Here is a 13,279-nt window from a genome sequence, read left to right as displayed (position 1 = left end):
GTGGGAAAGAAACTCCCCTAAGTTCAATTAAGGAGTTATCTGAATTTAAGGTTTATAAACAAAATATTGCAAAGTTAATTTGGGTTTTATGTATTACCACAAAGCATAACAACTTGGCACAACACAACATGACGCTGGACAAAATTAGCTTAAAATAAGAGCGGGATTACATGGAACGATAAATGTGTTCGGCATGTCATGTGTGTTTTTGGTTCCCGTATGTATCCAACTGGCTAACTAGTTATTTTAAATGTTTAAGTTCTACCATTATCTCTGTTTTGTCTTTTGTTATTTTAATTTGAAAGAAAATTAAATGATGTATCATGTGTGTGAGCTGGTGTTTTCATGGCATCAGATTTATGCCTTTTTGTGAATCTCTTAAATAACAAATATTTAAAATGTTTAAAGGTTGTGTTGGTTTGTCTTTGAACTGAGGGGTTAATAGTGTTTTATTTATTTATTTACATTTCTGAAGCACTATGTTACCTTTTGTGTGCATGAAAATGGCTGTATAAATAAAGTTTGATTCAATGACTGATAACCTTACCCATTATGTATTCAATTTGCAACCCAACAGTTCTATTCTAGTGAAGTGTGTCTTAATTCCTGAATACAATGCATAAGTGCTTGAATAAAAACAAATATCCTTGTTTTATAAACTAACAACACAGACAGACACATCGTACTACAATTAAAAAAATCGTTTCTGGGACAAGCAACACTTACATTACTAAACACTTTATTTTCCAACAAGCTACTAGATCTTTTCTAGCAGACAGACATTTCACAAAAAAACACTGTAAAATCAATCAATAAATAACAAGTACAAATAAGTAAAGGGTACAGAAAAAAAATCACAAAGACCCAACAGCAGCTTACAGACACAGCAGCCTAGCAGACAGCTACGAAGCTACAGAGCGGAGCGGCCATGTTGGCTCCACAGTTTGCTTCTATAGTGGTTGAAAAAGGAATTCAGAATGTGATCAAGAGATTGTCCTATTAGTACATTTAACTGGTGAGCTTTAAAACCCAGGGCACCAAAATAAAAATATATTTGTTGTTTTACCAAAACCTCAGTCTTACTTTGTTAAATGCTGGCTTATTTCTTTAAATAGAGTGGTGCAGGAATGAGTCTAAAGCTGCCGTGTTTTGGTTTAGAGGCCTAAAATAAGGTCTGCCGTTAACATGACTGAAGCTCCTATGCATCATAAAAACAACAGTTCCTAACAAGTGGATAATTTAGACTAAACGCCATCTCGCAGAACATTAGCTGCATTAAGCTTAGCGGTGACTTTCAATCATGTGGCCGAGATGTAGTTTGGTCATAACCCAACGTTAGCTTTTTACTTCTGGCGATTACATTTACGCTTTTAAAGTGTGGAGATTATCCTGCTGAACAAAACAGATAAGTATCATAAACATGTTAGCCACAGATCCCTCAATATAATCCATGTTAGCGACTCATAGCGCATCCTGTATGCTGCCACTCCATCAGAGTTTGTCTATAAACATTGTGTACGGTGCAGTGACAGAATAGATCCCTTTAGCCACTCAATAACTAATGGTATATTGATTATTTTAAAATGTTTTTCACCCTTTACAGCTAATAGGACCAGAAGTGCCACTTGTGAATATATTCACCTACTGAACTTTTAACATGTTCCTGCCTTTGTAATATTATAAAGGACAAATATTTACAACCAATGAGTTTGTTCTAAAGAAGTACCTAGGACTTTTAACAGTACATGGGAACTTTGCATTGTTGATTAATACAGCATATGCCACATCTTTTAATATTCTGATCTTCTTTTAGCATGTGTATTTAATGTTGTAGGCTTTCATACTTTAGAGTTCTTTATCATCTGCTGCTGAGAATCGATTTGGTCAGTGAGTAAATATTGGAATTAAAAAAAACATTGATGGGCAATAAACCAGCTACTCATTCTTTATTTGTTGTGTTGGAGCTTAGAAAAAATAGCAAGCTGCATATCAGTTTAACATCACAAAAACATTTCGACTAATGATACAGACATTTCTATAACGTTTGATCCCAGGTTTCAATCTAAATCAAAAATCAACAGAAATGTGAGAATAAACTTTGGAATATTTATTTGACTTTTACAGTCCCTTAAGCTTGATTTCACAGTTTAAATACATTTTGCTTGACTTTGGAGTTTCTTTTTAATGAGCTAAATATTTGTATATATTTGCTACATATTAAGGTTCACAGAACAAAAAGTAGAAATAAAAACCTTCTCTATTGAGGTCAATTTGTTACGTCAAAGATTTTTCAGAAATTTGACATGGAGGTGCTTTACATTTGGGAAAACACATGAAGTTCTTTTTATAGATTTCAAAAGCCTAAATGAGTCTGTAACTAATCGAGGAGTGAAATGTTGTGTCAATAATACATTTCGCTAAGAGTAAACAACAGTGTTCCCCTTTTCTCTTGTGCTACCCTAACCTGTCACTTTTCCGTTTAACATTAAGAGGTGAAAGTCTCCAGTGAAGCAGCAGTGAAGTGAGGAGTGGGTTAGTAGACTCCTACTGTATGGAGCAGCTCTGTCCATTGGCGTCTTTGAAGCGCAGACACAGTTTGGGTTTGTAGCTTTCCAGATACAGCAGCTGTTTGGAGTTGAACGCTCCGCGCCGCTTCCTGACATCAAACAGACATCATTAGTTGTGAATGACAGCATGTGTGAGCAGTTACAGGGGTGGGACATTTGGATTAAGGTCAGAAGAATCAGTGTTTTGTACTCACAGTCGGATGAAGTGCACGGCGTCTTCATATTCCATCCCACACTCGATTAGAGCCAGGGCCACCAACACAGGAGCTCTGAGCACACATTCAGAAAACTTAAGAGACTCTCAAAACATTAGTTTTTCGTCATTTTAAGAAGATGATATTGCAACACGTCAACAATTAGAAAGCACATTCACTTCATAAATGGTAATTGAAATATTATGTAAATATTGATAGATCAATTTCACAAAATATGGCGCACAAATACAAACCTCTGTAAATGGACGGGAGCCACAAAATCATCCAGCATGCAAACATTTTAGCAACACCTTTGCACAACCTTTAAGGGGTATGGGCATTGTGGGGTTTTTGTTTTTTTATCTTGAAATTTATTTTTGGGGAAGAAATTAAAGGATGTAAAGTATTAAAACAAAACAAAACAAAAAACGTGTTGATCTTCCTTTATTTTTAATAAAGTTAAAACCAATTTGAGCTAAAGATTGAAGAGGCATGGCAATGGCTTTTATTTTACCATTTAAAATCTAAAACCAGAGAGCTGTGCAAATGGATTACAATTGACAAGAAATGCCGGCTCTAAACAACAGGCTCATATTTGGAAAAACTGGTGGACATATATTTGTATAAGGCCTCAACACCTCAATATGTTACGTGTCACTTTTTAAAAATTGCTGCTTCTCATGGTTGTGTACTTATGTCTTTATTTTTATTCTATTACTAATGTACGCTTTTATTCTTTATATTTAATAAGTTAGATAACTCTTTATTATTGCATGTCTTTTTTTACCTGCTACTTCACTTTAGCTGTAACACTTTACATGTTACAATGCAGACTCACCGTCCGAGTCCAGCCACACAGTGCACAGCCACACAGCTGCCAGGCTCGTCCCTGAACTTTGTCTGAAGCAGGTTCAGCCAATCATCAACCAACTGGTCCGGGGGGGCGGAACCGTCATCAAATGGCCAATCCTGGAGGGGGGAACAAGCTGATATTTAGGATGCATTTACTTATCCAATCTGATGCTCTGCACTAAAATGAAAGTGTTGCTGTTCCAAGATGTGTGTTTTAATCCTACATTAAAGTAAATGAAAGAAAATCGTTACTACTGATGTGTAAAATACAATGTTGTACCTCTTGCTCTACAGTGAGGATTATAGTGTGAGAGATGGTTATGATGCAACGTAACAGTCTGTAGCAAAACGCCTGTGAAAATATATTTGTTACAGTGGGCTAAACCTAAAAAAGTAAGATAGTGAGCTAAAATGTACGTTTCCAAAATGTCCTGCACATCACCCTCTGTGAGTGAGCTGCTCTGATGGACCAAAGGGTTTTTTACCAGTCCAATTTGTGCATGGCGCTTGGAGTGATTATTTACAAGCTCACCATAGATCTCTTAAATTTCTTGCAACATGTTGTCAAATTTCCACTGTCAGGAGGATTCTGTATTAAAGTGGAATCACTTCCTGTAGTCCAGAATTATCCAGCGGCGTTCACTAGCGATCATTTTGATAACTAAAACCCTGACTAAAAATGTAACATCTAACAAACTCGTTTTATCTATATTTAAGATGAAAGAATGATGACATGGCAACAGTAGCACACAGAAAGGGATTTAATCACCATACGCTATGGTTGGCAAATTGGACGGAACTCAAATGTAGTTTAAAAACTAAATTTTCATTGAGCAAAATGAAGAAATGAAATATTATGGACTAGACTTTTTCAATGCAGCAGGTTTCCTGTTCTATACACACCCTATCAGGACTACAGCGTCAGCACACTGAAGGAGACTGGAAAAACATTCTTAAGTTCAAGTTAAAAATGGCAACAACAGGACTTAGAGAGAAACAAACAAGGCTAGATATTTTGTCTAAAAAGGATTTGGGCTCAATACAATCAGATTACTTAAACGATAACTATCATTTTATGATTAATAATTGAAGCAATTTAAACTATAATAAAATAGATCGCACACTTTTAGTCAAGTACATCTAAATAAGAAACAGCACGAGGTAAAACCTCCCTAGGACATTTAACAAATGACTAAATCTAAATGCAAAAGTAGCCGACAATAATTAACACACATTTTCTCTGGGTCATTGTTCGCTGATATGCGTGAAATGTCCTCCAATGGTAACCTAAAATACCAATCACACAATCGCCTACTGTCTTTCTAAGTCCTTCTTTTCATTGCAGAACATTCAAACTGCTTATAGAGGCAGAATATCAGTTTATAATTCAGTATTTTTATGACTGCTTAAGATTTCTTTATTGGATTAAGAATAAGCATTTTTTGAGGTGTGTTCATGAGTAGGTCTATATCCGTCACTCACCAGGACATGAATACCTTCTTGTTCCACCGGTGTCTTGTCGTATGTAGCAGCACAAACTCTCACCAGGGTGTTAACTCCATAATTCTTCAGATCCTGTACATCAAAACACAAAGCATGTCACTGTTGCTTCCTCTATGACTGAAATAAAATGAATCAAGGATATAGGTTCAGAATTAAAAATGTATGTTACCTCTATGAACCTTCCCAGTTGTGCGTTAGTGGGGTTGTGAGTTATTAGGAATCTCAGGCAGTCGTAAGAGATCTCCACGGGGGCCGGGCGGTTCATTTTTACACTCTCAAAAGTGTATTATTTTTTTAAATGTCTGTGCTTCAAATTAGGGAGTAGAAGACTAGAGTGTCCAGACGTTTAAAATTAAAAAAGCAAAAAAAATGTTTTCACTACAACAAAAAATGGATTCGGACAAAAAAATGCAAAACTACAAAAAACAAATGATTTATGGGCAAGATCTGTAAATATTATTTGCCTTAAATCGTCTAAAAGGTGGGATTAAAGACACCGATAGTCCAGAAAGAAAATGAAGACAGAAAAAAAAGATCTGTCCTTCCTTTCTTTCAAATCTCCTATCCCATTCAGAGGGCACGTCTAGGGATCTGAGTTGAAGAGGAAAGGAAGCTCAGGAAAGGAGACGAGCTGTGAAGAAACTCCTGGGATGAAGCCAAAGCTCCTCCGACTCCCCAGGACAGGCGACAGGCGGAAGGTTGGCTTGTCTTCATATGGGTTCAACAGGATGGCAGTAAGGACCTACGAGGACACGGAGACGGTTCTCTTAATATTGGTTTTTGCTTGTTACATTTTGACGTAAGTACATTTACTCAATCACTGTACTTTAGTTCCTTTTTAACTGAGTTTGACAGTATGTTATTATACATATGCAAGGGTTTTGTCTAAACTGTTTCACAGGTGCGCTGCGCCCTCTTACTGTTGCCGTGCGCCCTCATACCAGATTTTCCCCGTAAAATGTTAAAGTGATGCCAGAAAACAATATTCTGTTCGACAAAAGCTGTATAATAACTCCAAAAATATGAAAACTGTGTCAAATATCTGGTCAGACGACAGAGACAGCTTTGTTTTTATTGGGAATAAATAGGGGATGGATGTCCGGTGGGTCTGCTGGAGGACGAGTGGCAGGCAGCAGACGATTAATTAAATAATTGTATAAATTTAATAGCTTACAAAATTAACAGACTTTACTTGGTAATTGTTTGCTGCTTAGCATAACATTTCCTGGAATGGTTACGAAAGTAAAGATCAGCTGAGGTCATAAAGGGATCACCTCAAATGTATGTTTGGTTGTTATAATATATAGCGCAGCGGTGCAGTGGAATAAAGAACATTTTCTCAATTACTCAACTTCAATTTTGAGAAATTTTATTAGACATTTATGGACTTCAGAATTTATACTGGGGGACATTTAATTTCAAAGACAGTTGCTCTATTTTAGAATATAAAATATTAAGATTTAAAGAAATAGAATAAAATATTTAATATACTTTTTTTTAAAGTTAAATTGAAGGGTGCACATTGTACTATAATATAATAGTATTTATAGTACGATTTATACAGTGGTGTATAAGCTTTAACATGGTTCTTTGTACCCCTACTCTTCCTACTCAACCTGAATAAAGAGATCACAACAACCTTTATAAACACACCTGTGCACGTCAATGGCAGTGTTCGCGCCTAGCTGGCCCCCTGTTCACTTGTCCACAATAAGCAGCAGGTGCTGGGCTTGGCAGAACTCCCCTCCGAGCCTCGCAAAAGCCATACATGTGCAGCCTGGGGGAGGCAGAGTAATAATGACAGCAGGTGTGATGCATGCAGTAGAGCTAACAGATGGGACTGTGTAGAACACTCACTGTGATGAGAGCTGAGGAGATGGGTCATTGAGCGGACACAGCAAGATGTGACGGCTCCGGGATGTAAACACACCATTGATGATGATGCTGCTTTTCGGGGTCCTGGCTAACAACGGCCCGCTAGCTTGCTGCTAACCTGTAGACAAGACAAACATGACAATATTACACTTTCCTTTGCCGAACTTTAGCATTACGTTAACATTTCGTGTTAATGAGAGCAATTCGTCACACGAACTCCCTTTTAGGAAACATAAATAGCTAATGCCTTGCTAGCTTAGAACCACTTGGTTATATACTAGCTATCATAATTTAAGTAACAGAAATTAAAATGGGAAATCGGCTAGCTGGCGACAGTAACGTGTATACTGTAACGGACTGATTGAAGTGTGTGTATTCGTTTTATTTTATATTATATTTAAATAATGTCAGCTGTCACTGTTTTGACAGTTACAGTATAGTGGCTGTGAGTTGAGTGAGGGAGCGTAGTTCTGATTGGTTGGGAGTAGGGATGGAGGGAGGTTCCTGGAATGAGATAGGGAATATAACGAGAGCCAGCGGAGTGTGTGTGATAGTAACGAGTAACTGCATTCCTTGTTTTGGCGTGGTTACGGCCCACAGCAACATTGGCGGAGCAAATAGACAGTCTAATGGAGTTACTATAGCGACACACATCTACAATACCATACATCTACTTAACGGGGCTAGGTGAGAGTAGCTTAAAATATAGGTAACCTTACCACCAGCCAATACTGTAATGCTCATGATCAGACACAGATTATTAATGTTAAAGTTAGCTAGGGCAATATGTTAACGTTTAATGACAGCTAGCTAGCTAGCATAACGTCACTGGTTGCTGTTTTTCAAATATTGCACCCAACATTAATGTATACAACGTTATCATAAGGTATGACACAGTCAGTCATACTCAGACAAACCAATATAGAAACCTAACGTAAGACTTATTAGCTGCGCCATCTGTCATCCGCCGCCAGCCAGGTCATGTAAAACCAGGTCAACGACCATGTTCCCAGAATAAACAGAAAGCTAACACTTCTAGGCTAAAGCGTTCACCGGTTTACAATAACAGTCAAATGACAGCGGATACACCGGTGTCGTTCACACAGCTAATGTTAGTTACACAGCAGATATGCTACTTCGACATCAAACACACACGACTGGCATATTTAGCTACTTACCAAACGCAGTAGTTTAACGAAAAATCCAGACGCTTCTAATGACAGAGCAGAGTCTGCAGAGAAGACATGTTGAACAGAAATGTCGAGCTAGCAACAATGAACAACGCCACTTCCGGCCGCAAGCTTTCAATAATACAACTATTTTTTAAATGTATCCATATGACGGTTTTAATTTGTAAATCCACTTCCGGTACTGGTCAGTCTGCCTGTTGCTAGAAAAAAATGCTCAGCTGATGTCTTACTTCAAATTAATAACATGGAATTGTCCAAACCTGTTTTGTTTTTGAATAAGTATACATATAAAAAATATATATAGTAGTTATAGTCTTAAATAGTTTCAATAGTTATAGTTTCAGACGTTTGAAGATTAAGTAGGATAAATAGTCTAGACGGATTTCAGAAAAAAGGCCTTTTATAAGAAGTAAGGAGCATTTATGGGTACAAGTCGGGAACCGGCCTACCTTACATATTTCAAGGGTGCTGAGTCCAAAAAAACCGGTACCCGGGTGAAATTTTGAGGTTTTGACCTTCTAATTTGCATATTAAAATGGCCGCCAAATTGCCCATCTTGCACAGTTATTGGACCATTTCCTCCTAGTTTTTTTTGTAAGTAGGCAATCAAGATGAGGAAATTAAGTTTCTAGATCGATAGTCAAGGGTCAAACAAGGATATAGTGGAGGCTCAGTGCCTTTTTTATGTATATATATATGCAAAATACCAACTTTTAAGGTGAAATTAAGCATTATTTGTGTCATTTTTTAAGGCCGACATAAATATTCAGTCAATATCACTCTTAAATGTTCCCAGTGTATATATGATATGTGATGTATTCCATATTACATAATAACTAAGAAAAACACCATTGCAAGTTGTCTGAGAATTCAGCCATTATTCCACCAAACATGGTAGCAAATCGATTCATCCACTTCACTGCTGACAACATTGACATCCTTGATGAGTCCTTAGATGGAAAGAACACCTTTCATGCAACCCAAATGGCAGCCTGGCAACGGGGAAAAAAAGATATAGAACTTGACATGCTGAAGCCCTCCACTAGCCGTACACTGGTTGTGCCAGATGTCCTGGAGAACCTGCACCACGTCAATGTACATTCTGCCACAAGCAAGCCAGTATTCACATCACATGTTAACAAGACCTGGTTTACCAGACCTAAAGGAGACAGTGAGTGTGTGAAACAAGCACAAGCAACAGACATGGCTTTCTTCCTGCGACGTCAGGATTCTGAACCCAAACCTTCTTGGACCGTTTTCAATCAGTCAGTCTCGTCAAAGGAACCAGAGCAGACAGCAGTAGGATATTTGCCAATAGTCCTTGCTCCAGCTCATGAGTATGATACGCTCAATACAGTTGTGAAGAGGTGCATGGCAATATCATCACATTTTGGCCAGGAGCATACAGTCATAACAGTGGACCAAGCTCTTTACTGCAAGCTCATGGAACTGAAGTGGTGTGTTGAGGAATATCAGGGCAAGTTAATCCCTCGGCTTGGTGGACTTCATATTGCAATGAACTTCCTAAAGACTATCGGAGATCACATGGCTGGGTCTGGTCTAGCTGAAGTGTGGCTGGAGAGTGGATTGCTGGGGGAGGGTGCTGTCATGCTTGTCATGTCAGGGAAAGCATACAACAAGGGTATGAGAGCTCACAAACTGACCTTGCAGGCCCTATGGCAGCTTTTGTTGCCAACATTCCTCGCGTTTGCTGCAGAATCAAACAAGGAATGCCATGATGAGATCTCTGCTATGGCTGCTGATGAAAATCCTGAAATGATTCCTCAGTTGATAACATATCTGAAGCAGGAACAGTTTGACAGTCTCCTCAAAGATTTCATCGCAAGTAAATCTGAAGATGTCAACTTTGTCTTCTGGTGGAACTACATGGATATGGTCTCAACACTGTTGCAGTTTACACGAGCTCAGCGTGATGGACTCTGGGAGCTTCATCTTCACTCCTTCAGCTGGATGTTGCCGTACTTCATGCGATATGACCACCTGAACTATGCAAGATGGGGGCCAGTGTATATTGCTGAGATGCACCAACTCCCAGAACCTGTACTATCTGAGTTCCAAAGAGGCAACTTTGTTGTGAAGCGGTCCGATCAACGATTCAACCAGGTCGATCCAGACCAAGCAATGGAGTGGATCAACGGAACAGGGAAAAAAGGAGGGGGGATCATTGGCATTACTAAGACACCTTCAGCCCTTTCCAGATGGACACTCTCCTACAACATGAGGTCCCATGTAGCAGAAGAGACACATTTGATGTTCAGCAACACACCTGAGAAAACCTACGTCCACAATGAAGCTACCAAATCCCGTGAAAAGAGAGACAACAGAGACGAAATGGCATTGGTTTTAGTCTTCAAAGGGTTCAAGGTGTTTGATTCAGTCTCCTCAGGCTCATTGCAAAATCTCGCCACGAAAGACGTTGCCACAGAGGCTATCCAAAGCTCATTACTTTCTGCCAAAGACCTAGGACAAGAAAAAGTGAATTCATTCATTGAGAAAAGGATGATTGTTCCTGAGGACAAAGATAAACCAGAGGTCCCAATCCATGCAACCCTACATAAGAGCAAAGCTAAAACATTTGCATCTCTGTATGAAGTGGCCAAAAATCCTAAAATCAAAGACAACAGAACTGTCATAAAGGCTGACCGAAACATTCTCAAACGCCTTGTTACGGCCTATGAGGCAGGTCGTCCAGTTGACTTACCAGCTGTCCTAAAACACGAGCTTCTGCCAGTTCCCATATCCCTTGCTGAAATGAATGGGACACTTCGCACTGGAAACAAGTCTGTATTAGTAAATAAGTTAACTGAAGACATAGTCTGTCCTGAGGCTATTGAACTTCCCGACATGTCATCTTGTCTCATCATAGATGGACAGGCACTTGTGGTTGCCCTTGGAAAGCCAGACAAAGCAGTAACATTTGGGGATCTGGCCGACACATTTGTCAGAGCAGTGTTGAAAGCAGGATGTTACTATAAAAGGATAGACGTTGTGTTTGACAGATACAGAGAAGAGACCATCAAGGGTGCTACCAGGACACGACGCACAAAAGCAGCTCAACCAATCAGACGACTTGTTGAGGGTCGTGATGTGCCTCTTCCAAAAAACTGGACCAATTTCCTGTCCCTCCCTGACAACAAAGCTGATCTTGCCAATCTACTCTCTGAAGAACTATGTGCTCAGGCACCGGATGATAAAGAGATAGTAGTTGCTGGTGGGTTCAGAGACGAAGAGACGGAGGTTAGGTCATCAAAAGCAACAACCAACCTGACTCATCTGAGAGCCACACACGAAGAGGCAGATACCCGATTGGTATTACATGCAGTGCACTGCCAGTCAGACACAGTAGTCGTGTCATCTAGAGACACTGATGTACTTGTGATTCTCGTTTCCCATTTCCCACACGTAGCATGTAAAAAACTCTGGCTGTTGTCTGGTACCACAAGGAAGCCACAATATATACCAATTGATGCCGTTTTTAACAAACTGCCAAAGGATTCAGCACCAAGCCTTGTAGCATTTCATGCACTAACTGGTTGTGATACCACATCATACATTGCAAGTCACACCAAAAGTACATCATGGAAAGTCTGGAAAATGCACCATCAATTGCTCAGCAACCTCGGAATTGGTGATCTCACGGAGGAGACTCAAAGATCTTCAGAGGCTTTTGTCTGCAGAATATATGATGTGCATAAAACAGACTCTGTTGATGCAGCAAGGCATATACTTTTCTCCAGGACAGGTAAACCAGAAGCAATGCCGCCTACAAGCGATGCGCTCCACTTCCATCTGCTGAGAGTACACTACCAGGCAATGGTTTGGAGAAATGCTCACTATGCCACACCTGAGCTTCCTTCACCCTTGGACATGGGATGGAAAGATGGTGATTCAGGACTACAGCCCATTCTTATGTCACAGAACCCAATACCTGAAAGTTGCCTGGAAATGATCAGGTGTGCCTGTAAAAAACAATGCACAACACGCCAGTGCAAATGCCGAAAATCGGGGCTGTTATGCACTGCAATGTGTACATGTCAGAGTGATGACCAATGTCCTTGTTTGAATGTGGAGTTGTAGTCCTCAAGCATACCAAGGCAATGGGTAACCAAAGAACTTGGAAAAGGACTGCAGAAAGAAATACTAATCAAAATGAAATTCCAAAGACAAATGGCACACAAGCAAACTAGAAAGGTATAAAAACAATTTACCAAAACAAGTGACCTATGGAACTTACAGAAGACAGATGAAAGCAAAGCAATTCAGCTAGAAACATGAAAGAAAATATACAGAAACAAGATGTGATCTGTAGAACTGTTCAAGGGAAGTTTCATGTTTTTTTTTTCCCTATTCACTTGGGTTTTTCGATGTTTGAATTAAGAGCATTATGCTTTGTTTGCATAAAAAAATGAATTCTCAGACAACTTGCAATGGTGTTTTTCTTAGTTATTATGTAATATGGAATACATCACATATCATATATACACTGGGAACATTTAAGAGTGATATTGACTGAATATTTATGTCGGCCTTAAAAAATGACACAAATAATGCTTAATTTCACCTTAAAAGTTGGTATTTTGCATATATATATACATAAAAAAGGCACTGAGCCTCCACTATATCCTTGCTCTGACCCCAGACTATAGATCTAGACACTTAATTCATCATCTTTGATTGCCTACTTACAAAAAAACTTGGGGAAAATGGTCCAACGACTGAGCAAGATAGGGAGTTTGGCGGCCATTTTGATATGCAAATTAGAAGGTCAAAAACTCAAAATTTCGCTCGGGTACCGGTTTTTTTTGGATTCAGCACCCTTGAAATATGTAAAGTAGGCCGGTTCCCAACTTGTACCCATAAATGCTCCTTACATTCACTTTTTGGGTACATCCCGTCTAGTCTAAAATATCAGTATCTATGATTAAAGTATTTTAAATAACGATTTGTAACACAACATAATATTCCTTCATTTGCATTGACCTGATAGATTGAGTATTTCTTTTTTCAAGGAAATATGAATTTTAATATGATTTACCTTAAACTGTCTGTGTGAACCCTCAACAGATGAACTGCACAT

The 13,279-nt window shown here is 38.9% G+C and overlaps 1 protein-coding gene across 1 annotated transcript; it reads right to left on the bottom strand.

Annotated features, from left to right (window-relative positions):
- Positions 1–722: 722 nt before the first annotated feature.
- On the bottom strand, positions 723–8,282 carry LOC134881763 (protein tyrosine phosphatase type IVA 2-like). Its single transcript, XM_063909304.1, has 8 exons — positions 8,170–8,282; positions 6,974–7,109; positions 6,770–6,893; positions 5,286–5,858; positions 5,096–5,188; positions 3,600–3,730; positions 2,762–2,836; positions 723–2,656 (listed from the first exon to the last, which is right to left on the bottom strand). Exons 4-8 carry the CDS (start codon positions 5,379–5,381, stop codon positions 2,545–2,547), a joined length of 507 nt encoding a protein of 168 aa, XP_063765374.1. The 5' UTR covers positions 5,382–5,858; positions 6,770–6,893; positions 6,974–7,109; positions 8,170–8,282; the 3' UTR covers positions 723–2,544.
- Between the last annotated feature and the right edge of the window lie 4,997 nt (positions 8,283–13,279).

This window comes from Eleginops maclovinus, chromosome 19 (genome assembly GCF_036324505.1).
Source record: "Eleginops maclovinus isolate JMC-PN-2008 ecotype Puerto Natales chromosome 19, JC_Emac_rtc_rv5, whole genome shotgun sequence".
Lineage (NCBI taxonomy): Eukaryota > Metazoa > Chordata > Actinopteri > Perciformes > Eleginopidae > Eleginops > Eleginops maclovinus.
This window is presented reverse-complemented; position numbering and strand designations above follow the sequence as displayed.

Coding starts and splice junctions, on each gene's coding strand:
- LOC134881763 (XM_063909304.1), bottom strand. CDS start 5,381: ATGAACCGCCCGGCCCCCGTGGAGATCTCTTACGACTGCCTGAGATTC. Junction 2,837..3,599: donor TGTGTGGCTGGACTCGGACG/GTGAGTCTGCAT, acceptor ATGTGTGCTCAG/AGCTCCTGTGTTGGTGGCCC. Junction 2,657..2,761: donor GCCGTGCACTTCATCCGACT/GTGAGTACAAAA, acceptor GTTTGATGTCAG/GAAGCGGCGCGGAGCGTTCA.